This window comes from Sminthopsis crassicaudata, chromosome 2 (assembly GCF_048593235.1).
Source record: "Sminthopsis crassicaudata isolate SCR6 chromosome 2, ASM4859323v1, whole genome shotgun sequence".
Classification (NCBI taxonomy): Eukaryota; Metazoa; Chordata; class Mammalia; order Dasyuromorphia; family Dasyuridae; genus Sminthopsis; species Sminthopsis crassicaudata.
This window is the reverse complement of record NC_133618.1, coordinates 441,106,796-441,131,807: the sequence shown is the minus strand read 5'-3', so window position 1 is coordinate 441,131,807 and position 25,012 is coordinate 441,106,796. Positions and strand designations below refer to the sequence as shown.

At 36.6% G+C, this 25,012-nt stretch overlaps 1 protein-coding gene across 2 annotated transcripts in view; it reads left to right on the top strand.

The window, feature by feature from the left end:
* MTCL2 (microtubule crosslinking factor 2) overlaps positions 1-25,012 on the top strand; it is a 123,964-nt gene that overhangs the window by 79,735 nt on the left and 19,217 nt on the right. For both annotated transcript variants that reach the window (XM_074292596.1, XM_074292595.1), the window contains 8 exons: positions 543-668; positions 7,428-7,658; positions 11,002-11,106; positions 17,569-17,736; positions 19,717-19,968; positions 21,745-21,816; positions 22,225-22,295; positions 23,549-24,992. In XM_074292596.1, the coding sequence (XP_074148697.1) occupies positions 543-668; positions 7,428-7,658; positions 11,002-11,106; positions 17,569-17,736; positions 19,717-19,968; positions 21,745-21,816; positions 22,225-22,295; positions 23,549-24,992 (2,469 nt within the window). The remainder of the gene's footprint in view (positions 1-542; positions 669-7,427; positions 7,659-11,001; positions 11,107-17,568; positions 17,737-19,716; positions 19,969-21,744; positions 21,817-22,224; positions 22,296-23,548; positions 24,993-25,012) is intronic.

Below are 25,012 nucleotides of genomic sequence, written 5' to 3'. Positions count from 1 at the left end.
TGTGTCTGTGTGTGTGTCTCTCTGTGGTTATGGAAGAGATTTAACAGAGATTCTTGATTCAAGAGGTTTATAATCTAAATGGGGAGACTAGCCAAGCTTCTGAGGTATGAAATCATAGTTGCCAAGTACGTAAAGTAAGCAATAAATGTTGCCGGAAATTCAAAGGGAAAAGTTACTTTTGGCTGGAAAGAACTGAAAATGGACTTGGGCTCACTGCTTTGTGAAGCATAGATTGATGGGAAAGGAGTAAAGGGGGAATGAACATGTACTTTGTACAAAAAGGACCAGAGGTAACGCTGTACTCCCAGGACAATTCTGTGGGAGATGTGGGCTTTGAATCATGGCAAGATTGTGGCAAACAGTGTGCCTCACTTCTAAGAGAGCCTTGGCATTTGGAGGCTCAGTTTCTTCCACTGGGATATATTGTAAAAATTGTAAATATTTACATTATCTACTTTGTAGAGTTGTTGGAAAAGTGCTCGGTACATTTTAAAGTCCTATACAAATGTGATATTATCGTGATCATGATCATCACTCCCCAGATCAAAGAACTACAGCTGGTGCTTTCAGAAGCCCATGAGAGCCTTCGAGGTCTTCAAGAACAGCTCTCCCAAGAGAGGCAGCTGCGTAAAGAAGATGCAGAGAATTTCAATCAAAAAATCTTCCAGGTCAGTGACAGTGCCTGTTTTGGGTTCTATTCTAACCAGCCCCTAATCCCTTTGCCTTACAGTAAAAGGACAATAGCTTTGGTCACCTAGAGAGCAAGGAGCAGAGCTGTCTAGACAGGACCTCATGCAAAGATAGCTGTTATGCAGAGTCAGATTTCAAGGAGATAGATATAGCAAAGTGTATCCACTACAGTGATCTTTGTCAATATTGATTTTAGCTTATGACACCAATTCAGTTGTTTTGTTTATTTTTTTTTGGCATTTCCTTCTCCAGTTCATTTTACATATGAGAAAACTGCAGTTTAACATTTCAGGTCAAATTTTAACCAGGTCTTCCTGCCTCCAGGCCCATGCTATCTCTGCCCAGGTTTTCACTTGGAGTAAAATTAATCCTGGGTTTGAGTTATGTTCTTTCAATTATTACTTATGACCTCAAATAAATCACTTCATTTCTTTAGGCCTCAGTTTCCTCATCTGTAAAATGAGAAAGGTGGATTAAATGATATCCAAGGCTCCTTCTGATTCTGACATTCTATGATTCTTTTGTAATGGAAAGAGACAGAGAGAGAGAGAGAGAGAGAGAGAGAGAGAGAGAGAGAGAGAGAGAGAGAGAGAGAGAGAGAGAGACTGAGATTGAGAGAAACAGATTTCTTTTTTTTTTTTTTCTCTTTTTCTGAGGCTGGGGTTAAGTGACTTGCCCAGGGTAACACAGCTAGGAAGTGTTAAGTGTCTGAGACCAGATTTGAACTCGGGTCCTCCTGAATTCAGGGCTGGTGCTCTATCCACTACACCACCTAGCTGCCCCGAGATTTCTTTATAAAGATGAATACAGATCTTTGTACATAGCAAACACTTAATAAATGCTTTTTCATTCATAAATAAAAGCTTTAAAGGAGATATCCTGGGAAAATGCCATAAAAATAAGTGAGGTGGCACTGAAAGATAAATTCATGCATTGGCCACTGTTGACTTTCAAAAGACTGATGTCATCATCATATACTTTTCTCCTGTCTATAGGGTGGTGATGAACTTCAAATGTGGAATAAGGCATCTATGTCAGTCTTGGTCAGTCTGTTAGTTTGTTTCATGTAACTGTACTTTCTCTTTTTTTTCCTTTTCTCCTTCCTTTTTTAAGGTCTATGTTGGATTTAATCCAGTAGTTTTCCATCATTGCCCTACGTGTCTGTGTCTCTTCTGAATTTCCTTCTGTTCTCTTCTGTGTATTTTTAAAAAATGTTTTGTTTTAGTATTACTATTATCCCTCATCTCCCAACTCCCTTTCCTCCCAAAATGCCCTCTCTTATAGCACATATAGTTTTTTATTTTATTTTAATGTTTTTATTTACCAAATATATGCGTGGGTAAATTTTACATTAACAATTGCCAAACCTTTTGTTCTAATTTTTCCCCCTCTTCCCCCCCCCCATGGCAGGTTGACCAATACATGTTAAATATGATAGAGTATAAATTAAATACAATATATGTATACATGAACAAACAGTTGTTTTGCTGTACAAAAAGAATTGGACTTTGAAATAGTGTACAATTAACCTGTGAAGGAAATCCAAAATGCAGATGGACAAAAATAGAGGTATTGGGAATTCTATGTAGCGGTTCATAGTCATCTCCCTGAGTTTTTTTGCTGGGTATAGCTGGTTCAATTCATTACTACTCTATTGGAACTGATTTGTTCATCTCATTGTTGAAAAAGGCCACATCCATCAGAATTGATCATCATATAGTATTGTTGTTGAAGTATACAACGATTTCTTGGTCCTGCTCATTTCACTCAGCATCAGTTCATGCAAGTCTCTCCAGGCCTTTCTGAAATCATCCTGTTGGTCATTTCTTACAGAACAATAATATTCCATAACATTCATATACCACAATTTATTCAGCCAATCTCCAATTGATGGGCATCCACGTAGTTTTCCAGTTTCTGGCCACCACAAAGAGGGCTGCCACACACATTCTTATATAGCACATATAGTTAAGCAAAACAAATCAATGTATTAGCTATATCAATCTGTCTGTCTCATTCTGCATCTCTTGTCCATTTTCTCTCTGTCCGAATGTGAGATACATGCAGTATCATCAGCCTTCCTGAGTTGTATTAGTCATTGCATAGTTCTTTGGTTTTACATAGTTGTTTTCTTTTGCAATATTTACAGTCATTGTTCTCTTGACTGGACTTACTTTATTCTGATACTTCACTGAATTTTCTTATATGAGAAGGTCCTATTACAGTGTGATCTTGGGAAATGACAGCAATCTGTGGTTTTTGTTTCCACTTATTTAATCTTTATATTTTCCCAGTTACATATGAAATAATTTTTTAACATTTTTAATAATTTTTATTATATATATATATATATATATTATAATATTATCCCTTGTATTCATTTTTCCAAATTATCCCCCCCCTCCCTCCACTCCCTCCCCCCAATGACAGGCAATCCCATACATTTTACATGTGTTACAATATAACCTAGATACAATACATGTGTGTAAATACCATTTTCTTGTTGCACAATAAGCATTAGATTCCGAAGGTACATGTAACCTGGGCAGACAGATATTAGTGCTAACAATTTACATTCACTTCCCTGTGTTTCTTCTCTGGGTGTAGCTACCTCTGTCCATCATTGATCAACTGGAAGTGAGTTGGCTCTTCTTTATGTTGAAGATTTCCACTTCCATCAGAATACATCCTCATACAGTATTGTTGTTGAAGTGTATAGTGATCTTCTGGTTCTGCTCATTTCACTCAGCAACAGTTGATGTAAGTCTCTCCAGGCCTCTCTGTATTCCTCCTGCTGGTCATTTCTTACAGAGCAATAATATTCCATAACCTTCATATACCATAATTTACCCAACCACTCTCCAACTGATGGACATCCATTCACCTTCCAGTTTCTAGCTACAACAAAAAGAGCTGCCACAAACATTTTGGCACATATAGGTCTCTTTCCGCTCTTTAGTATTTCTTTGGGATAATTTTTTAACATTCTTTAAAATTTTGAATTCCAAATTCTTTCCCTTCCTCCTTCTCCACCTCACCACTGAGAATGAATAGTTGGGATAGTGGAAAGAGCACCAGCTCTGAAGTCAGGAGGACTCAGTTCAATATGGCCCTAGATACTTAACATTTACTGCCTGTGTGACTCTGAGTAAGTCCACTTAGCCCCCAATTGCCTCAGCAAAAAAAAAAAAAAAAAAAAAAAAGAGAGAGAGAGAATGAAATTATGCAAAACAGTTTCCATAGAAGTCATATTTCTAAAGAAAACATAAATCTCCCCACCTAAAAAAAAAACCCTCAAGAATAAAGTTTTTTAAAGTATGCTTCAATCTGTATTGACATCATTCAATTCTTTCATCATAAATCCTTCAGAGTGGTGTTGGTTCACTGTATTACTGAGAATAGCAAAGTCATTCACAGCTGATCATCCCACAACATTGCTATTACTTTGTACACAGAATGTTTCACTTTGCTTGAATTCTTGGAGGACTTTACAGGTTTTCCTGAGAGCATATTGCTCATTATTTCCCATAGAATAATAGTATTCCACATCATAATCACAGAACACTACAATTTGTTCAGCTGTGTGGCTTTTTTTTTTAAGCTTCAATAACAAAAAAACAGGGAGTGGGAGGTGGTATCACTTTCACTTGATGAGTGAGGAGACTGGAAAAGCTTAATGATAGAAGTAATTTCAGAGCTAGTTCTTAAAGGAAGGACTTCAATAATCGGATGTAGTTAGTATGGAGGATATAGTGCCTAGGGAACAACTAAGAACCCATTTGGGCAGGAATATAGAGCCCATGAAGAAGGAGAGTCCTGAAATAAACCTGGAAAGGTAGGCAGGATCCAGATCTTGGAGGTCTTTGAAGGTCAGGTGAGCAAACTTTCTTATTAAGGAATTAGTAAAAATTGTAAAGGGAGTAGGTGGTCATATCTGACCCTTCAAAAGATCATTTTCATGGTTGCCTGAATAGAATAAAGGAGAGATTAGACAAAGGTAACCATTTAGGGAACTATTACTATAGTCCATGTGAGAGACAACCTGGTAAACAAATGTATGAACTGATAAATGAAGACAGGCAGAAAGATGTAATAGCAGTAAAATTGACAGAACTAAACTGCTTAGATACAGGGGCAATGAGGGTAATGGTATCAAAGTTATAGTGGCTTCCGGGTGATTGCATAGAGAACGTAGTCTGGTAAATGTGTTCTTTTAGAAGACAAATCTAGAAACCAAACACTGATGCAAAGAATGTTACAATTTAGTATTACTTATAGAACTGTCAAGGAAGAAATTTGTCAGAGGATGGGAAAGTTTGATTTCCCAGATGTGGAGATGGCAGCTATTTGAGGATATAGATGATTTCTAATTTTGCTTGAGGAAAGGGTTGGAGATCTAGATTTAAAAGCAGGTTGGGTCCTGTATCTAACTGGATGGGAGGGGAAGAAGAGGCTAGAATATTTATTATATGGCTGCATCCCATGGCCCCTCTCCTGCTGTAATAAGAATACCTTAAATTCAGTAGGGAATCCTATAGAAACATCTTCTTCATCAGTTGCTCTGATATGCAAGCCAAAGACAACAATAGTTGGTGCTCTGTGTTCTTAGCAGAGATTCACAGTATAGAAGAATGCTGGAGCCTCTAGAGTGCTAGGCCTAGAGTCTGGAGACCTGAGTTCAAATCTAACTCAGATATTTACTATCTCTATGATTCTGGTCAAGCCCCTTAACCTGTTTGCCTCAGTTTCTTTGTGAACTTAATCTGGTTCACTGATCAACTGTTCTATTTTTTAGCCAGTACCAAATGGTTTTGAAGACTGCTACTTTATAATAATAGTTTTAGGTCTGGTATAGCCAAGCCATATTAGTTTGCTTTTCTTTTTATTAATTCCCTTGAAATTCTTGACTTTTTGTTCTTCCAGATGAAATTTGTTATTTTTTAGTTTTATTAAGTAATTTATTGGCATTTTAATTAATATGGCACTGAATAAGTAGACTAATTTAGGTAGAATGATTATTATAGTAGCTTGTCTTCTCTATGAGTATTTTATATTCTTCCAATTGTTTAGATCTAACTTTATTTGTATGAAAAATGTTTTGTAATTGTGTTCTCATAGTTTCTGGTTTTCCTTTGGCAGATAGACTCCCAAATAGTTTATATTATCTATAGTTATTTTAAGTGGAATTTCCCTATCTCTTGCTGTTTGCCTCAGTTTCCTTAACTGTAAAATGGATATAATAATAGCACCTACCTCCCAAGGCTGTGAAGTTTAAATGAGATATCTTTAAAGCTCTTAGCCTAGAGTCTCTGGGCTAGGTATCATATCAATGCTAGATAGTATGTTTATTGTTCTAAGCCATAGCTTATTATTAGAACATTGAATTTGGATTCAGAGGAAATGGGTTCACATTCTGCCTCTACAAACTTGCTGTGTGAATATGAATGATTCCCACCACCACCACCACCACCTCAGTTTTCTTATATAAAATAACATAACTAGATGAGAGGATTATTGAGCATCCTTTTGCCCCTTAATTCGGTGATCCTATATTTTACTTCTGGAAGTGGGGAGAGTCAGTATGTCTTAGAAACAGGAAATCACTCTGGACCCAAGGGAGAAGGGATGGGGAATGGAGCCAGTCATGGCAAATTTATGTAGAAGACAAAATTGGCTTTGATGATCAACCCTTTTATATCCTTTGCAATGACTCTTTTTTTCTTTTCTACCAAGGGTAAGCACATTCATACCAACTTGTAAGTCAAAAAAAAAACAACAAAACAAAAAAAAACTCCTGAGTTAATTTGTGATCGTGAGTCAGTCACTTTCCCAGTTCTGTTCAGTTTCTTTCTCTGTCAAAAGAGGAACTAGATGTTCTGTAAGATCCCTTTTATTGTTAACAATGCGAATTCTACTTTCTAGGACTCTTTCTTGCTCTGCCATTCTAGGATTTTTTCTGTTTTGTTTTTTTGTTGTTGTTGTTTTTACAATTACCTTTATTTTCAAGTAGATTTCTTCCCCTCTTTTAAGTAAGCCATCTTTTGTAACAAATAATAAAAAAGAAGGCGAAGAGAAAAAGTTACACATAAACAGAGATAATATACAATATTACACAACCATAGTTTCCAACCTCTACCAAGAAAAGAAAGAGATTCATTTTCTCAAAACTACTCTAAGGGATATACCTCTTTTCAATAGTGAGGTGATTCAGGCAAGTTCTGATGGTCTTGTGATAAAGCCATCTGCACACAGAGAGGACTGTGGAGAACTGAGTGTGGATCACAACATAGTATTTTCACTTTTTTTGTTGTTTGCATTTTGTTTTCTTTCTTATTTTTTTTTTCCTTTTTGATCTAATTTTTCTTATGCAGCATGATACTTGTGGAAATATGTATAGAAAAATTGAACATGTTTAACATATATTGGATTACTTGCCATCTAGGGGAGGGGATTGGGGGAAGGAAGAAAAAAATTTGGAACACAAGGTTTTATATGTTTTGAAAATAAAAAGCTTTTTAAAAAAGAAATGCAAATTCAGACAAACAAAAAACTACTCCAAGCTTAGTGGGAATGAATTGCTGATAATGAGATTCCAGGAAGGCAGCAGCAACAATGGGCCGGTGAAGATAAAGCATCCCTCATATCACCCCATGTACACGTGTATGTATACTGGACATGAAGCAGGGCTTAGGAGGATCAAAAAGCCATTGGGGCTGATCACTTTTCTGTTTCTGCAGCTGAAGGAAGATCAACAGAAGACTCTCCTGCGGAGGGAGTTTGAACTGCAGAGTGTAAACCTCCAGAGGAGGCTGGAGCAGAAGTTCTGGAGTCAGGAGAAGAACCTCCTGGTACAGGAATCCCAACAGTTCAAGCAGAACTTCCTACTGCTTTTCATGAAGCTTAAGTGGTTCCTCAAACGCTGGAGACAGGGCAAGATCTTACCCAGTGAGGGAGGTGACTTTCTGGAGGTATGGAGTACCTGAAGTACATAGAATTCAATGATTGGAAAAGTGCTACAAATATATATATATGTATATATATTCTCTTTCCTCCCTCTTACTATTCTTTGTGTGTCCTTGTATCTCTCTCCCTAATTTTTTGTCCCTTTTTCTCCTTCCCTATTTCTTTTCTTGTCTCTTTCTCAGTATAGTGCCTGGCACATAATAGACATTAAATAAATGCTATTATTCTTTTTTTTTTCTTCTCTCTTCTTGCCCCCTTTCTCACTTTCCTATACAGTTAGAGGCAGCATGGTATAATACAAAACAATGATCCAGCTTTCCTTTGTTCTCATTTGGCTAAGACATGATTTATGAAACCATGAACATCTTACATAAAGTTTTTTAATTTAAAGCACATGTTAACTTTAATGTAGTAATTTGATAATATTCTGATTATCTGTATCTCCTTTTGAATTTTTCTGCTCTTCTTATCCCAGGGAAAAAAGGACAGTATCTCACCTAGAATTATCTTTCTATTCAGACTCCAAGGATGCCATTAATAGAGAATCAAGGCCTGCTCAAAAGATCACTTAAATCAGAAACCCTCTTGAGGGTTATAGTCTACACCATGTTTTTTTTTTTTTTTTTTTTAAGAAAGCCAGGGGGGGAAAAAAATCTTAAATGAAGTTCCCTCTTTCAGATTAGGACATGTGATTCTTTTTCACTTTTTTTTTTCCCTGAGGCAATTGAGGTTAAGTGACTTGCAAGGGTCACACAGGTAGGAAGTTTTAAGTGTGTGAGGCTAAATTTGAACTCAGGTCCTCTGGACTTCAGGGCTGGTGCTCTATCCACTACTGCCCCAAGGACATATGATTCTTAAGTTACTTGACTGACTATAGTCTAAGCAAGAAGCAGCAGTAATGTTATCAACAATGACCTGTGTGAGAAACATGGCATAAAATATACGAAACTATCAAAACTATGTATGTGCAGAAAAGGAAATGAGAAAATTCATATAGTATTAATAAAGGATAGCAGATGGATAGTCCAAGAGCTATACTGCTATCTTTCTAATATGAAAAGATCTAGAAGAAAGCTTCTACTACATTAGATGGGATAAACCAATCGTCTCTGGAGAAATGAAAGAGACAGATTGTGATATTCCCTGGTTGATGGCAAACCACTCCAAGTACCTCTTCCAAGAAAATCCCAAATGGGATTATGAAAAGTCAGACGCATGAAAAATGACTGAACAACAATTATTGGTTGGTGGAGGGAGTACTTATACAAATAAGATAATGAATCTAATGAATTAGAGGACTAACTTTTTTTTTAAGCATCATTTACTTTTTAACTAGATATTTGATTCGGGGTACTATTTAGACAGACTACCATGAAATACCAGCATAGTAATGAAAATACAAAATACTGTTCCTTAATATATACAAAAAGAAAAACATATGTTTTATGATATAAAGAAAATATAATGTTATATAATATAAAGAAAACATTATATAAGGACTTTAAAACCCTGAAAAGGCTGTATATTGCTAGTTGCAGCTGGTTTTTCAAATAGGCCTCAGTTGCATATCAATGGTGGCCTCATTATGGAAGCAGTTTCTACGACCTAAGTAAGAATATTGTCCCTCTCAACTGGTGATATTTTGGGGTTTTATCAAGTACATGTTTTATGAACTTAATACTGATACTATTACAAATAAACTTGCTTAGTATCCTTTTTTTACAGTTAAGTAAATTTCTAAATTTTTGATCTTTTCAATGAACAGTTATTTTTGTCTCCCTTCCCCAATGGAAAAAAAGGAAAACAAAATTCTTGTAACAAATATGTTGAGTCAAGCAAAACAAATTCTTATATTGATATGTTTTATTTTCTATCTTGAGTAAATCACTTAATCATGAGATGGATGGATTATATCATCACTGGTCTTCTGGATTCTTGACTGGTCATTCATTAATCAGGATTCTTAGATGTTTCAAAATATTGTCCTTTCATAAACTGTCCACCTAGTTCTGCTCACTTTACTGCATCAGTTCCTACAAGTCATCTACATGCTATTTATTATCTTATAAGAAATGCGTAAAAAAAAAAAAAAAAAAAAAAAAAAAAAAAAAACCACCTTTGTCTTTTTTGTTTTGTTTTTTTTTTTTACCATTTCTTATAAGATAATAGCATTCATATGCCATAATTTATTCAATTTGTCCTTAGTTGATGGGAAGCCATTTAATTTCCAGTTATTTGACACTACAAAAGAGCTTCTATAATATTTTTATATATGGATTTTTTTTGCTTTCTTTGATTCTTTTGAATATCGGCATAATAGTAGTATCACAGGGTCAGAAATTATATATAATATACTAGCTTTGAGAGCATAGTTCCAAACTGCTTTCCAGAACAATTATCAACTGACAACTTCACCAATATCACATTAATGTTTCTGTTTTTCCACAGTCCTTCTAACATGTTATTTTCCTTTTGGGAGGCATGTTTCCTGTCTTAATGAGTATGGAATTAGAAATGTAGATGGTTATGTCCATTAGAAATTTGATGGATGTTTATAAAACAGACAATTTGGTGATTTTGATAAAAGGTTAAACGATGTAAACAGGCAGTTTTAAAGAGGAAGTACAGGTTATCTATAATCACATGAAAGAATATTCCAAAATATCAATAGAGAATTGAAAATTAAACTAACTCTGAATTGAACTGTCAGAGTTGACCAAAAAAGGTTAAGTAAATTAATTTCAATTCATAAATTCTCATAATAGCTTTTCAGTCATTCCTTCTTTCTCCATGAGGATTCTTTGTCCATTTATTCTTATTCATTTTCCCTTATACATGGTCACAAATAGTGTGTTTTCTGTTCTGTTTTGGCTGTTTTCACTTTTCATTGTTTTATAAAGGTCTTTCCAGATTTTTTGCACATCAGCTTTTTGGTACTTCTTCTATATCTTCATAATGATCCTTTGTCCATTTGTTCTCATTTTTTTCCTCTTACATAGTCATAGTGTGTACTCTGTTCAGATTTTGCTTTTTTTTGTTTTGCCTTATTTTATAAAGATTTTTCCAGACTTCTTTGTATTCTCTATACCTGTAGTCTTAATTGCACTGTAATATTCAATTACATAAATGAATCATAATTTAATAATTCCTTCTATTATTAAATATTTTGATTTTTTACAATTATATTCTATGGTTATCATGAAACAGTTCTTTCTTGATTTTTAATGGTTTTCAAATTATATTGGAAATATTGAGAGAAACAGTAGTTTGCTGCCTTCTGCCATACTGCTCTCCAAAAAAGACTGAACAAATTTTCAATTTTACCTATTATTTCTCTTTAATAAATAGGTGAACAGCATGAAGGAACTCTACCTGCTAATGGAAGAAGAAGAGCTAAATCCTCAGCATTCTGACAATAAGTCCTGTGTGGGGGACATCTGGACACAGAACACTGTGAGTTATCAGTTCTTGAAGAAGGGAACTGAATTTTTCTTGTGTAGCTATTGTTAGCAGATGAATCAGAATCTGGATACAGTCTTGGTGATAATATAAAAACCAAACCATCCTTCAGAAGAAAAATATGGCATATTATTGATCCCCAATCCAAAATTCAGAGATTGGAAATCAAGAAAGAGAGCACCTCGATGCAAACAGGAAGCTGCATCAGGAACAAGAGACTTGTACGTGGAGGTTCCTAGGGAAAAGGTCTGATGCAAGATGAGTGAATAGTGTAGTGATAAAGCAGCACATCTGGAGTTAGGGAGACCTGGCTTTGAATTCTGCCTCAGACACTCGCTGGCTGTAACCCTCTTGTACCTCACTTTCTTCATCTGTAAAATAAAGACATCTATTTTTTAAAAATAGTTTTTATTTACCAGATATATGCATGGGTAATTTTACAACATTGACAATTGCCAAAGCTTTTGTTCTAATTTTTCCCCTCCTTCCCCCCCTCCCAAGATGGCAGGTTGACCAATACATGTTCAATATGTTAAAGTATAAATTAAATACAATATATGTATACATGTCCAAACAGTTGTTTTGCTGTACAAAAATAATCAGACTTTGAAATAGTGTACAATTAGCCTGTGAAGGAAATCCAAAATGCAGGCGGACAAAATTAGAGGGATTGGGAATTCTATGTAGTGGTTCATAATCATCTCCCATAGTTCTTTTGCTGGATATAGCTGGTTCAGTTCATTACTGCTCTATTGGAACTGATTTGGTTCATGTCATTGTTGAAGATGGCTATGTCCATCAGAATTGATCATCATATAGTATTGTTGTTGAAGTATACGATGATCTCCTAGTCCTGCTCATTTCACTCAGCATCAGTTCATGTAAGTCTCTCTAGGCCTTTCTGAAATCATTCTGTTGGTCATTTCTTACATAACAATAATATTCTATAATATTCATATACCACAATTTATTCAGCCATTCTCCAATTGATGGGCATCCACTCACTTTCCAGTTTCTGGCCACTACAAAGAGGGCTGCCACAAACATTCTTGCACATATAGGTCCCTTTCCCTTCTTTAAGATCTCTTTGGGATATAAGCCCAGTGGTAACACTGCTGGGTCAAAGGGTATGCACAGTTTGATAACTTTTTGAGCATAGTTCCAATATGCTCTCCAGAATGGCTAGAATAAAAACATCTATTTGATGAATTTGTATTTTGATAACCTTTCAAGTTCCTTTCAACTTTCATCTATTAGAGTGTTTAAAGTAATACAATACAAGCCATAGGGATGGAGCCAGGGAGAGGAAGAAGGAGGTCAGTGTAGTGGGGTAAAGGGCTGATTTTGAAGTCAAGAGAGAGCAGGGTTCAAATGACTTGTCTGACACTAGCCCTCTGATGCTGAGGGATTAATTTGATTTCTTTCCTTACCTATGAAAATAAAATAATAACAATTAAGAAAAAGGGTTGTTGAAAGGATCAGTAAAATAATAGATATCTAGCACAATCCAGATCTCAGTCATTGTTAAAGTAGATGTTTAGAGGCTGATCACAGATTAAAAGTGAATATTCCCAACCTTAAAGGAAGTGGATAGGAAAGATGGCCTCTTACTACCTGTGTGACTTTTAGCAAGTACTTAACCTTCAGAGGCCTCAGATTGTCATTTACAAAATGAGGTTGTTGAACAAGATGATCTGATTTTCCTTCTAGTTCTAGATTTGTGCTCCTAGGACCTGTGACTTCCCATATTTATATTTTAAGAGACCGAGAAATAAAACTATCAGCCATAGTTTAATATAATTATCATATACTAATATTGCCTTATGTGGCATTTTATATTTTTTTCACTTTTGCACTTAGTATTATTTGATTTTGACAATAATCCTATGATATGGAATAGAATTATTATCCCCATTTTATAAATTAGGAGATAATGACCCAAAAAATGGACAATAATAATGATGAGAATGATTATAATCAGAATAACAACTAAAATTTATAAACTGCTTCAAGATTTACAAACTGCTTTTCAAAAATTATCATATTTGGTCCTTACAAAACTCCCATAAAAGTGTGCTTTTATTTCTATTTAACAGGTAGCTAATAGTAGACAAGTCACTTAAATGTCAGTTTCCTTATGTGTAAAATGGGGATAATAGCAGCATCTATCTACCAGGTTGTTGTAGGATCCATCGAGATACTATGTGTTTGATACTAGTGCCAGATAAATTTTAGCTATTATATGTATAGTTGAAGAAATTTAAATAATTTGCCTGTGCTACATTTCAAAGTATTTAAGGAAGGATTTTCTAAAAGGCAGGATTTGAATTCCATTTTTCTTTATTCAGAATCAAATACATTAGCCCCATGACTTCATCTAGCTGCCTATGTTTTGTCCAGAATAATATATCAAGTTGATAAGAAAACCACATACAGAACCTGGTGTCCTAACTCCTAAGTGCTTTTTACCATACAATGAATGATTAAATTTCCTGTTTCCCTGAGGGGTTCTGGCCTGCAGTATCTGCTACCATTTCTCAGTAAAGAGGATCCTTAGGGGGGAAAAAGATGTAAGATGGTTTGAGCTTCTATTATTGCTCATTGCAATGTTTTACACCCCTTGCGCACACAGAAGTAAATTCCATATCATATGAGAAGTCCAGGAGAGTAACCCAAACTGTTTTTATATTTGTGCTGACCACACACTGATCTGTAGGCAAAGGTGTGAAGCAAAACATCCAAAAAACCAGCAGGATCAACTTTGGGGAAAATAGGGTTATTCATAGTGGCCAGGCTGAATGTGGACTATGAGAAAGTGGATTCTAAGAGACTTGAATCCTAATATATGTTCTGACAGTAATGCCCTGAATGTGGTGAGTCACACACACACACACACACACACACACACACACACACACACACACACACACACACACAAAATCTAAGAGCTGCAGGCTCTAAGAGGCATCTAGTTCTGTAGAAATATCTCTTCTACAACCTATTTAAAACCTCTGGTGATGGGAAACTCAGTACCTTGAGGCAAGTAGGTAACACAGCAGATACAACACAGGATAGAGTCATGAAAAGTTGAGTTTACATCAAATATCAGATACTTACTAGCTATTTAATCCTAAATACATCACTTAACTTCTGTCTCCTTCAGTTTCCTCATCTTTAAAATGGAAATAATAATAGCACCAACCTCTCAGGGTTGTTGTGAAGATAAAATGAGACAATATTTTTATAGTTCTTTGCAATCCTTAAAGCACTATATCAATTTTAACTGTCATTACTAAAAAGATAGCTCATCCCATTTTCAGTAAGCTATAGTTTGTAGAAAAAAAATTCGATATTTACTGAGTTAAAATGTGACTGTCCAACTTTCTCCTATGCTCTCAGTTCTGCCCTGCCTTGTAAGCCAAACAGAACAAATCTAACTTTTTTTTAAAAAATGTTTTGTCATTACCTTCATTTGCAAATACCTCACCTCTCTCTTAGCCAAAGAATCTTGTAACAAAAAAATGAAAAATGAAAAAAATAAAAGCAGTTCCATAAAACTAACATATATGCAGTGTTCTACATCCATAATCCCCTACCTTTCCAAAAAAGGAAAGGATATTTTCTCAATCTTCTTTGGTGTTGAGCTTGATGTTTAATTTGTTTTCTCTATAATAGTCCCCAAAACTTTAAGATAGCAATTTTATTTTTCTTCAGTTTTCTCTTCTTTGGGCTAAACATCCTTAGTGCCTTCAGGCCAATTTTTATAGAGTTGATAGGCTTATAGATTTTAGAGCTGACCTCTTTGAGAAATGATCTAGCCAATACTGTCATACTCGAGCTACTCAGTTTTCAACAAATCAATCTCTTTCATCCAATCAACATGGATGCCAGCAAAATAGCTGCATAGCCTCCCTGTTAGCTTTGATCAGTGCGATAGGTTCTGCAATTTCTATGTAAGTCCTCTCACTGTCTCCTGTTTCTTCTGCCCTTGTTTACACCTGGTTTCTGTCTCCATCTGGTCATCTCTTATCCTTATTCTGATACTTAAAATCAAAGCCTTCTTATAAGCAGGATCCATATCTAGTCTTTGATTTAACTCAAATGCCTCTTTCTTATTAGATTTGACCCTAACAATTCTTATTATAGTCTTCAAATAATTATTTGATTTACAGTTTCTCAGTTAACAATCTTTAGAACTCTTAAAAAGCAGTCATATACAAACTTTCTGATGGACTATTCTGTAGTCCTCTTAAATTCAACATTTATCTGAGGGGAAGCTCTCTCTCTGATGCTCAGAATAGTCTTGTCTCTCCCCATTTTTAACTGGTAGATTGTGTTTCTTTTGAATCAGATTTCATCAGTGTTCTTTATGGAAATGTTCTTTTTCTGCCCCTTTCAGCATCCAAAATGTCCATATACAAAAGGGATAATAATTCCACTGTAATCAGAGTTGAACTACTTTCACTTCTCAGTGTCACATTATAGGAAGGATACTTACAAAATGGAATGTCTAGGAGCAACTTTGGTTCCTTCCAGATTCAAAATTTCAAGAATAAGTGTTACAACATCCAGTCTAATATGGACAAGTCCTTCAGCTTAGGTAATGTCACAATGCTGGAATGATGATTCTAATAACAATCCTGAAGACTAGATACATTAATGAGAAGGCTGGGAGGTCTAAAAGTGACCAAGACAGTCAGAAAACTGGTGATCATACTCTGCTTGTATTAGTTGAAGAAATAGGAACTCTTTAGACATAATGGAGAGTTGCAATTTCATGTACAGTCCTTCCATCTTTTCTTTTTTTTATTATTATAACTTTTTATTAACAAAACATATGCATGGGTAATTTTTCATTGACCCTTGCAAAAACTTCTGTTCCAACTTTTCCCCTCTTTCCCTCCACCCCCTCCCCTAGGTGGCAAGTAGTGCCATACATGTTAAACATGTTAAACTATATTTTAAATACAATATATGTGTACATATTTATACAGTTATCTTGTTGCACAAGAAAAATTGGATTTAGAAAGAAGGCAAAAATAATCTGAGAAGAAAAACAAAAATGCAAGCAAACAATAACAGAAAGAGTATAAATGCTATGTCCACACTCATTTCCCAATGTTCTTTTGCTGGGTATTACTGGTTCTGTTCATTACTGATCAATTGGAACTGATTTGGATCCTCTCATTGTTGAAGAGAGCCATGTCCATCAGAATTGATCATCATATAGTATTGTTGAAGTGTATAATGATCTCCTGGTTCTGCTCATTTCACTCAGCATCATTTCATCTAAGTGTCTCCAATCCTCTCTCTGTATTCATCCTGCTGGTCATTTCTTACAGAACAATAATATTCCATTACATTCATATACCACAATTTACCCAGCCATTCTCCAGTTGATGGGCATCCACTCAGTTTCCAGTTTCTTGCAACTACAAAGAGGGCTGCCACAAACATTTTGACATATACAGGTCCCTTTCCCTACTTTAATATCTCTTTAGGATATAAGCTCAGTAGTAACACTGCTGGATCAAAGGGTATGCACAATTTGATAACTTTTTGAGCATAATTCCAAATTGCTCTCCAGAATGGTTGGATCCATTCACAACTCCACCAACAATGAGTCAGTGTCCCAGTTTCCCACATCCCTTCCAACATTCATCATTATCTTTTCCTGTCATTTTAGCCAGTCTGAGAGGTATGTAGTGGTATCTCAGACTTGTCTTCATTTGCATTTCTCTGATCAATAGATCATATGACTGGAAATAGTTTTAATTTTATCATCTGAAAATTGTCTGTTCGTATCTTTTGACCATTTATCAATTGGAGAATGGCTTGATTTCTTATAAATTAGAGTCAATTCTCTATATATTTTGGAAATGAGGCCTTGTTGACTTGATATAATCAAAATCTTCTATTTTGTGATCAATAATTATCTTTAATTCTTCTTAGTCACAAGTTGCTTCCTTCTCCACAAGTCCTTCCATCTTTTCAACAAAGTATGATAGAACAGAGATCTTCAAGCTCTGAATGACTTAGAAGGATGTTGTAGAAGAGTTTCCTGCTTATGGGCTGGTTTGACTAGGTGCCATCTGGGGCTTCTTCCTGGCCTGAGACTGATTCTAACATTCTTTGGTTTTAGGTTGATGTCAGGCAGGAATTGAGTAAAGGGATTGGCACATCATTAGTCCAGTTCATGTCATAACATAATACCTAAGGGCAGGTGAAAGTACCATATTTCCAGCCCTGCCTCTGCCATGCTGTGATTCAGATTTAGAAAAGTACTTGATTTAAAATCAGAAGCCATGGGTTCAGACTTTGGCTCTGCCATTTACTACCTCTTGGGCAAATCATTTAACTTCTCCAGTGCTAAGTTTCCTTATTTCTAAAATGAGTGTGGAACTAGCTGGCCTCTAAATTTCCTTATGCTTCTAAATCTATGATCTTATCATACAGCCCAATGAATATGTGAAGACACTTGCAGACATGAAAATCATCCTGAAAGAGCTGTGCCGAGAGCTTCGGGAAGAACGGCGGGGCATGAATGAGCTCCAGCAGCAGTTTGCTAAGGCTAAGTCTGCCTGGGAAATGGAGAAGACTGAGCTCAAGTGCCACCTAGCACAGGTAACTCCTTTAGTTGCTAAGCTTTTCCAACTCATCCTTTAAAGCCCAACTTAAACTATCTCATCCTGAAAATCTTTCCAGTTCTCTCTAGATATTTCCTTATTTTGATCTGAGAAGACACTCATGTACTTGTCATATATTATCTCTAGCAATTATCTGTGCATTTTTCAGCGACTGTTATTAGAGCCCATAAAGGGAGGGACTATGTATAATTTAAACTATTTCCCTACCCAACTATCACAGCATTCTGCTGCACATGGTAACTCACTAGACACTTAACATATATCTATGGAAATTAATTGCTCTATCCTGGGGTGCCTAAGGATTTATACTCAGTCTGGAAATATATCCACTTCCTTGAAAAACTAGACCAATTCTCTACCACCTGCTACTTTATAGGGAAACAGCCCTGGCCCTTTTAGTTGAACTGCTACTATTGGATTCATTTCAGTTAGAGTTCCAAGGTCAGAAATGCCAAATCCAAATCTTTCTGAGAAGGGACCTAGTGGGAAGTAGAGACAGAAGCAAAAGAGAGAGGGAAAGGAGGTGTTAGATTAGACTGGGTCAGATTAGGATGTATTAGTTATATGACTACAGTTGGGCAGCAAGTAGAAATAGGGTCAGGAACAGAGTGAGTTATTCAAATTATCAATTAAATGTCAGGAAGACCAGAAGCCAGGTAAAGAGGGATTGAAATCATGTTCATAGATTAAAAGCAAATGAAACCAGGCTCAAATCACCAGTTGAGAGGAGGTTATGGGAAACCAAAAGAGCTGGGGGTTCTCTAGTTTAATTAAAACACAGTCTCCATCCTCATAGAATTCATAGTATAAGAGAGGAAAAATGACCTGGCACAAACACCATTGTAAATTAGAATATGAAAAGTGCATAGGAAAGTCCTTTATAAATATTTACAAATATTACAAATATTAACTCTAAATATGAGTTAATATTGTAAGTGATAGAAAAATGTGAGGGCTAAAGAATCATAGGATTTAGAGCTAAAAGGGAACTTAGTGGCTAAATCTAACATATGAGGAATAAAGCTCAGAGACATTAAGTTTCTGAATTAGAATTTCAACTCAGGTCTTTCTGTCACCAAATCCAGGACTATATCCACACTCTACTGCCTCTAACTCAAATAGTATTAATAATCTAGTCCATTCACCTCATTTTACAGAAGAAGAAACTGAAGCCAGAGAATTTTAGTAACTTACTCAGGATCACACAATAAGAATGGAAAGCACGATTGACTAAATTTTCCTAACTCTTAACTCTAGTGGTCTGTTGATGCATTACCACTTAAATAAGGAAAGAAAATGGCTGCTCTGCTCAGAGGTTCCCCCACTGTGCTGTGCTGTGCTGTGCTGAAACTTTTCATTGTTTAGAGACATATCAAGCTTTTTCCCTCTCCCTGATAGGAGAGATCAGAGGAAACTTCATAGAAAAGGGGCATTTGAGCTAAGTCTTGAAAGACAGGGAGAATTTTTCCATATGAGCAAAAGTACAGAGGTCAGAAAGTAGAATCATGTGGGGAGAATGATGAGAGGAGAAAACCATTGCCCCATCTATTCCTGTTGCAGTTTAGGTGAAAAAAAACGGGCCTTATTCTGTTCAAAATCTTATTTTTGCTATTAAGAAACATTTTGTTGAAAAAGGTATTTACACACATATATTATATCTAGGTTATATTGTAACACATGTAAAATGTATGGGATTACCTGCCATCGGGGGGAGGGAGTGGAGGGAGGGAGGGGATAATTTGGAAAAATGAATAAAAAAAAAAAAAAGAAAGAAAGAAAGAAACATTTTGTTCAGTCACTTTCAGTTGCCTCCCAATCCAGGCTGTAAAATGAGGAGATGGAGCCCTTAAGAGCAGTGACAGACATCTTGTGACTCTAGAGAAAACCAGAGATTGGGGAGGGAGGGAGGCCAATTGCAGTTCTTCTGCCTTAACTGTCAGGCCTCATGTTTTGCCAGCTGGAACTAAAACCTGGGAAAGGAGTGGGTGAGCGAGCCCTGCCTGACTGGAAGGCCATCCTGAAAAGAGAAAGGGAGGAACACCAGCACCTCTTGGCTGAGTCCTATAGTGCAGTCATGGACCTCACCAAACAGCTGCAGATCAGTGAGAAGAACTGGGACCAACAAAAGATAGAACTGCTGGATAGGTTCAAAGATGAAAAACAACAGGCTGAGCAACAGATGAAGGAGCTACAGAATAAAATAAGCCAGGTAAGAAAGGCCTGCCCTGTCCCCAAGAGCATACCTACATGCATTTACACATATACTCTGATACGACAACATGAACTGGTACATTCAGTACCCATGTACACACATCCATAAACATTCCTATTTATGCAGAGATAATACATTGACACCTGCACTCACGTTTAGGACACAGGTGCTCACATGTGAAAACACACACAAACATATATGTGCGGACTTACATTTACACAGGTATGCATAGCCATTATAACTGCTAGAACACTAAACATAAGTGTGAACAAAGATATAGTTGAGATGACAAGAATCCCAGACTTAAAAAGTCTGGGGATCTGAGTTGTAGTCACTTGTTTTGGGCAAATCACTTGACTTCCATACTTATTCAATGCCTTCATTTTTGGGGGAAGAGGGGGAAGTTGAGGCAATTGGGGTTAAGTGGCTTGCCCAGGATCACACAGCTGGGTTTTGTGTCTGAGATTATATTTGAATGCAGGTTCTCCTGACTGGAACCACTGTGCTACCTAGCTGTTCCTAATTTCTTCATCTTCCAATAGTGATAGTAACACTGACTATATCTACTTCATAAAATTGATTTGGGAATCAAAATGATAGATATTAAAGTGCTTTAATAGTAATAAAAATATGTCATGCTAAATGTTAGAGAAAATACTTTCTTATTCAATAAAAAAGCTAAATTTAAAAGGAATAAAAAGTGCAAATTTATGATCTTATCAATAATAGTCTAATTCTTCCCTACTTTGTGTTCAAGGATTTTATAATAACTTATATTCATATAGTACTTTGTTCATTTTTTCAAATTATATGTTAAAGCCATTTTAACATACATTTTTAAAAATTTTAAGTTTTAAAAATTTTCTTCTTTTTCACTTTTCCCTCATTGAGAAGATAATCAATTTGATATAGATTATACATATTCAGTCATTGCTAACACATTTCAATATTAGTCATAAGTCCTTCAAAATTGTCTTGAATCATTTGTATTATTGAAATAGCTAAGTTATTCATAGTTGAACATTGTACAACATTGCTCTTATTGTGTAAAATATTCTAGTTCTGCTCACTTTTTGCAAAATATTTTCACATACATTATCTCATTTGATCCTCACAATATCCCTGAGAAGTAGCTTAAATTTGTGTTAATATCCCTGCTTTACCAATAAGAAAACTGAAATTCAGTGAAGTGATTTATTGGAAAAGGTTTAATGAATACTTATTAGGAAATGTTTAGATAATTCTTAGGAATGGATTAAATTATGTAGTTTTTGAAGTCCTTTCCTAATTGAGATTCTGAAATACCTAAATTCACATAAGTAGCAAACAGCAGAGCTCAAATTGAAACAGTTATCTTCTGACTCCAACCAAGTCCATTAATCTTGCTGAGAAGTGAGGATGGCATAGTAGAAAGAACCTAGAACTTGGAGCAAATAGACAAGGATTCAAGTATGACTTCTGCTACAGAAGTACATAAGGCAAATCACTTTGCTTACCAAAGATTGTTTTCTCAATTATCAGATAGAGATAATACCTATACTACCACCCCTCACAGTATTATGAGAATCAAATGAAATTGTAGAACTTAAAATTACCTCACAATATGAGGTGCTATTTACACACACACATACTCCCTTATCTTTTAAGTCAATGAGAAGGACTTCTCTTACAGTAAGCAGCAAAGATTAGTTTCTGTAAGAAAGAAGCAGGACAAGCAGGATGGTCCTGGAGATTCTGCAAAGGTCTAATTTTATATTCTCTGTTATTACCTAGCTACAGAAGGGAGCCGATTCCTGGGCTTTAAAACATATTGACATGGAAAAGCATGACAGCAGCTGGAAAGAGGTGAGTTATCATTTCAACAGCTGGGTCAATTAATACCCCAGGTCTTCTAGCTTACCAGCAGGTGGTAAGGATAAAAGAAGTTTCTGACTTGTCACTGGGTTCTTATAGTGCATCAGATCATGCAGTGCAGGATCTGAGTTCAAATCTCCTGGGCAAGTCATTAAATTCTCAGCCTTTTTCCTTACCTAGAATATGAGGGAGTTGGGCAAAATAAGCTCTATGGCTCCGTCCGGCTCTAATGTTTTGTGATTATATGTGAAGATATCTAACCCCGATAGGAAAGAGATAAATCTTCACACCTCTTCTACTGTTAATGTGGGAAAATCATTGTAAGCACAGTTTTATTTATCACTTGACTTCTCCCTTCTAATGTGGTGACTAATCTGTAATATTCCTCTCCTTTTGCAGACCCTCAGTGAGAAGAAACATGACAAAGAGACCATTTCTGAAGCTGATGCCAATGGAACCAGTTTAAAGAGGTTAGGTGGCCTGGGCAGGGAATAAAGTAAAGAGGGACTTTGTTTCTCTTGCTATTAAAGGTCCATGTCTTTGAAAAAAATAATTTTTTTTTAAAGGGGCCTTTGATAGCAAGAGAAACAACATCCCTCTTTACTTTCCATCTGCAGTTCCTCATGTGATATTATCTTAATTCTCTTTACCAACATCATTGCCCTGCATAGCTCTTTCATTCCATTTGGGAATCAAAGGAAGCAAGATGCAGGTCTTGGAATTCATTCCTTCAACAATATTATCATTGACTCTTTTTTCTTTATTCCCAGTGTCTAAGAAGTTAAAGGTCTTATTTGCTCACAGTTAACAGAATGCTAAAAATGCTAAATCAAAAGTCATCAGAGGCCAGAATGTGTGATATATAGTTTAGTGATCTTGCTCTCATCCTTCTGTACTAAAACTATCCAGTTTTTTTCCCCCTTAATCATTTGTTGATTCTGTATTTATATTACTAAAGTACTGCATAGTATGTCTTCAAAACAGTCCCAAATATCTCTTTGAGTTCCTGGTACAAACAGTAAGTCTCATTGGCAATAGAAAGAGACAGAAATCATTATGTGAGCTGAAGAGGTTGCAAAAGGCTTCTTGCCGAATACTGAACCTTGAGATAGATCTTGAAAACAAGAATAGAAAGATGGAAGCCATGAAAAAAGTCCCTACAGAGACAACAGCATAGGCTAAGACAGGAAAAAGAAATGAGCCTGGTATGAGTGGAGGGCACTAAAGAGGATGTCTTGATTATAGAAGTTAAGAATGAATGTGGCAGAGTGGATAGAGTGCTGGGCTGTGTAGTACCTATAGCATTTCACACAGTTATTAAGAGGCTTAAGTGAAATCATGTATGTAAAACTCCATATAAATGTTATCATGTGCTGGAAGAAATAGGAAGTGAAAATGAGGTTAACAGGCTAGGTTTAAATTATATAGATCTTCACATGCTAAAACTAAGGGATTTGACCTTAATACATAAGGTCAAAAATTTTCCCAATTTGCATATGGTACCTGATGCAGTAGCAAGAAGAGCATATGAATTAAGAGCCTTCAAATCCTGGCTCTGCTACTTATTCCTTATTCCACATCTGCAAAATGATGCATTTATATTAGATTATCTGTGAAGTTCCTTTTTAGTGATTTTATGATCTTATGTCCTTGCCACCTAAAAATGTCTCCAATCCATGAACCCAAGTTTTATTGTGCTCATCATATTTTCTTCTTCCACCAGGACCAAATCTGTTTCTTCCATGTCTGAGTTTGAAAGTTTACTTGACTGTTCTCCTTATCTTCCGGGCAAATCAGCCAACATAGTCAATGAAACTTCCCGAGGCAAAAAGACCTCTCCACCTGCCTCCCTACTGCCCAATACACTGATGGATACTGCCACGGTGAACCCTGCCAGAATTGCCTTTGTGGACAATGAACAGGCGAGCCCAGAAAAAGGGACTAAGGAGAAGCTGGGGCTCTCCCCTAGAGACTGCAACAGGAGAGGCAACCTGGGCTACCAAGATTGTGCCCAAAAACAGATGCAGAGGAGTTACACAGCTCCTGATAAAACAGGCATTCGGATTTATTACAGCCCACCTGTGGCTCGTAGGCTGGGGGTCCCTCTGGTCCAAAATAAAGAAGGGAAAATTCTCATTGAACCTGGCTTCCTCTTTACCATGGCCAAGCCCAAAGAATCAGCAGAGTCAGAAGGCTTGGCTGAGAGTACATATGGTCGGTGGCTTTGTAACTTCTCCAAACACCGGGAACTTTTGGACAATAGCCCCACCAGCAGTTCTACAGCTCCTGTGCCCAATTTCCCCTCTGCCCTACATGACTTTGAGATATCAGGCAACATGAGTGATGACATGAAAGAAATCACCAATTGTGTCCGCCAGGCCATCCGCTCTGGCTCTCTGGAGAGGAAAGTGAAAAGCATGTCAAGCCAAACCGTGGGGCTAACAAGTGTGGGCACCCAGACTATCCAGACAGTGAGTATTGGTCTCCAGACTGACCTGCCTCGGGGAAGCCTGCATGGCAAGAGCTGGTCACCCCGAAGCTCTTCTCTGGTATCTGTCCGAAGCAAACAGATATCCTCTTCACTGGAGAAAGTCCACTCTCGGATTGAAAGACCTTGTTGTTCTCCTAAATATGGGTCACCAAAACTTCAGAGGAGATCTGTGTCCAAACTGGATAGCTCTAAGGACCGAAGTTTGTGGAATCTTCACCAAAGTAAGCAAAATGGGTCAGCGTGGGCCAGGTCTACCACGACCCGAGACAGCCCAGTCTTAAGCAACATTAATGATGGACTATCTAGTTTGTTCAATGTAGTAGAGCACTCTGGGAGCACTGAGTCTATCTGGAAGCCAGGGAGCCAGGAGACCCGCACCAAACCAGAGACTCACAAGTATGGTATTGTCCAGGAGTTCTTTCGTAATGTATGTGGTCGTTCACAGAGTCCCACATCTGGGACAGATCGGAAAGAAGTGATGGGAGATGAGTGTATCAAAAAGCCAGAGCCTCTTTCCCCAGCAAATTACCATCAGTCTGAGAGCATTGCCAGGATTTTGAGCAAGAAAACTCCAAAGCTGAGCAGCTGTGAGGAGGTCAGACCAGCTTTACTCTCCCAGGGGGGTAAGGATGGAAACCCTCGAGATCTAGATGGCAATTTGGCTGTGGCTAATGAGGTAGGTACGGGGGTTCTTTC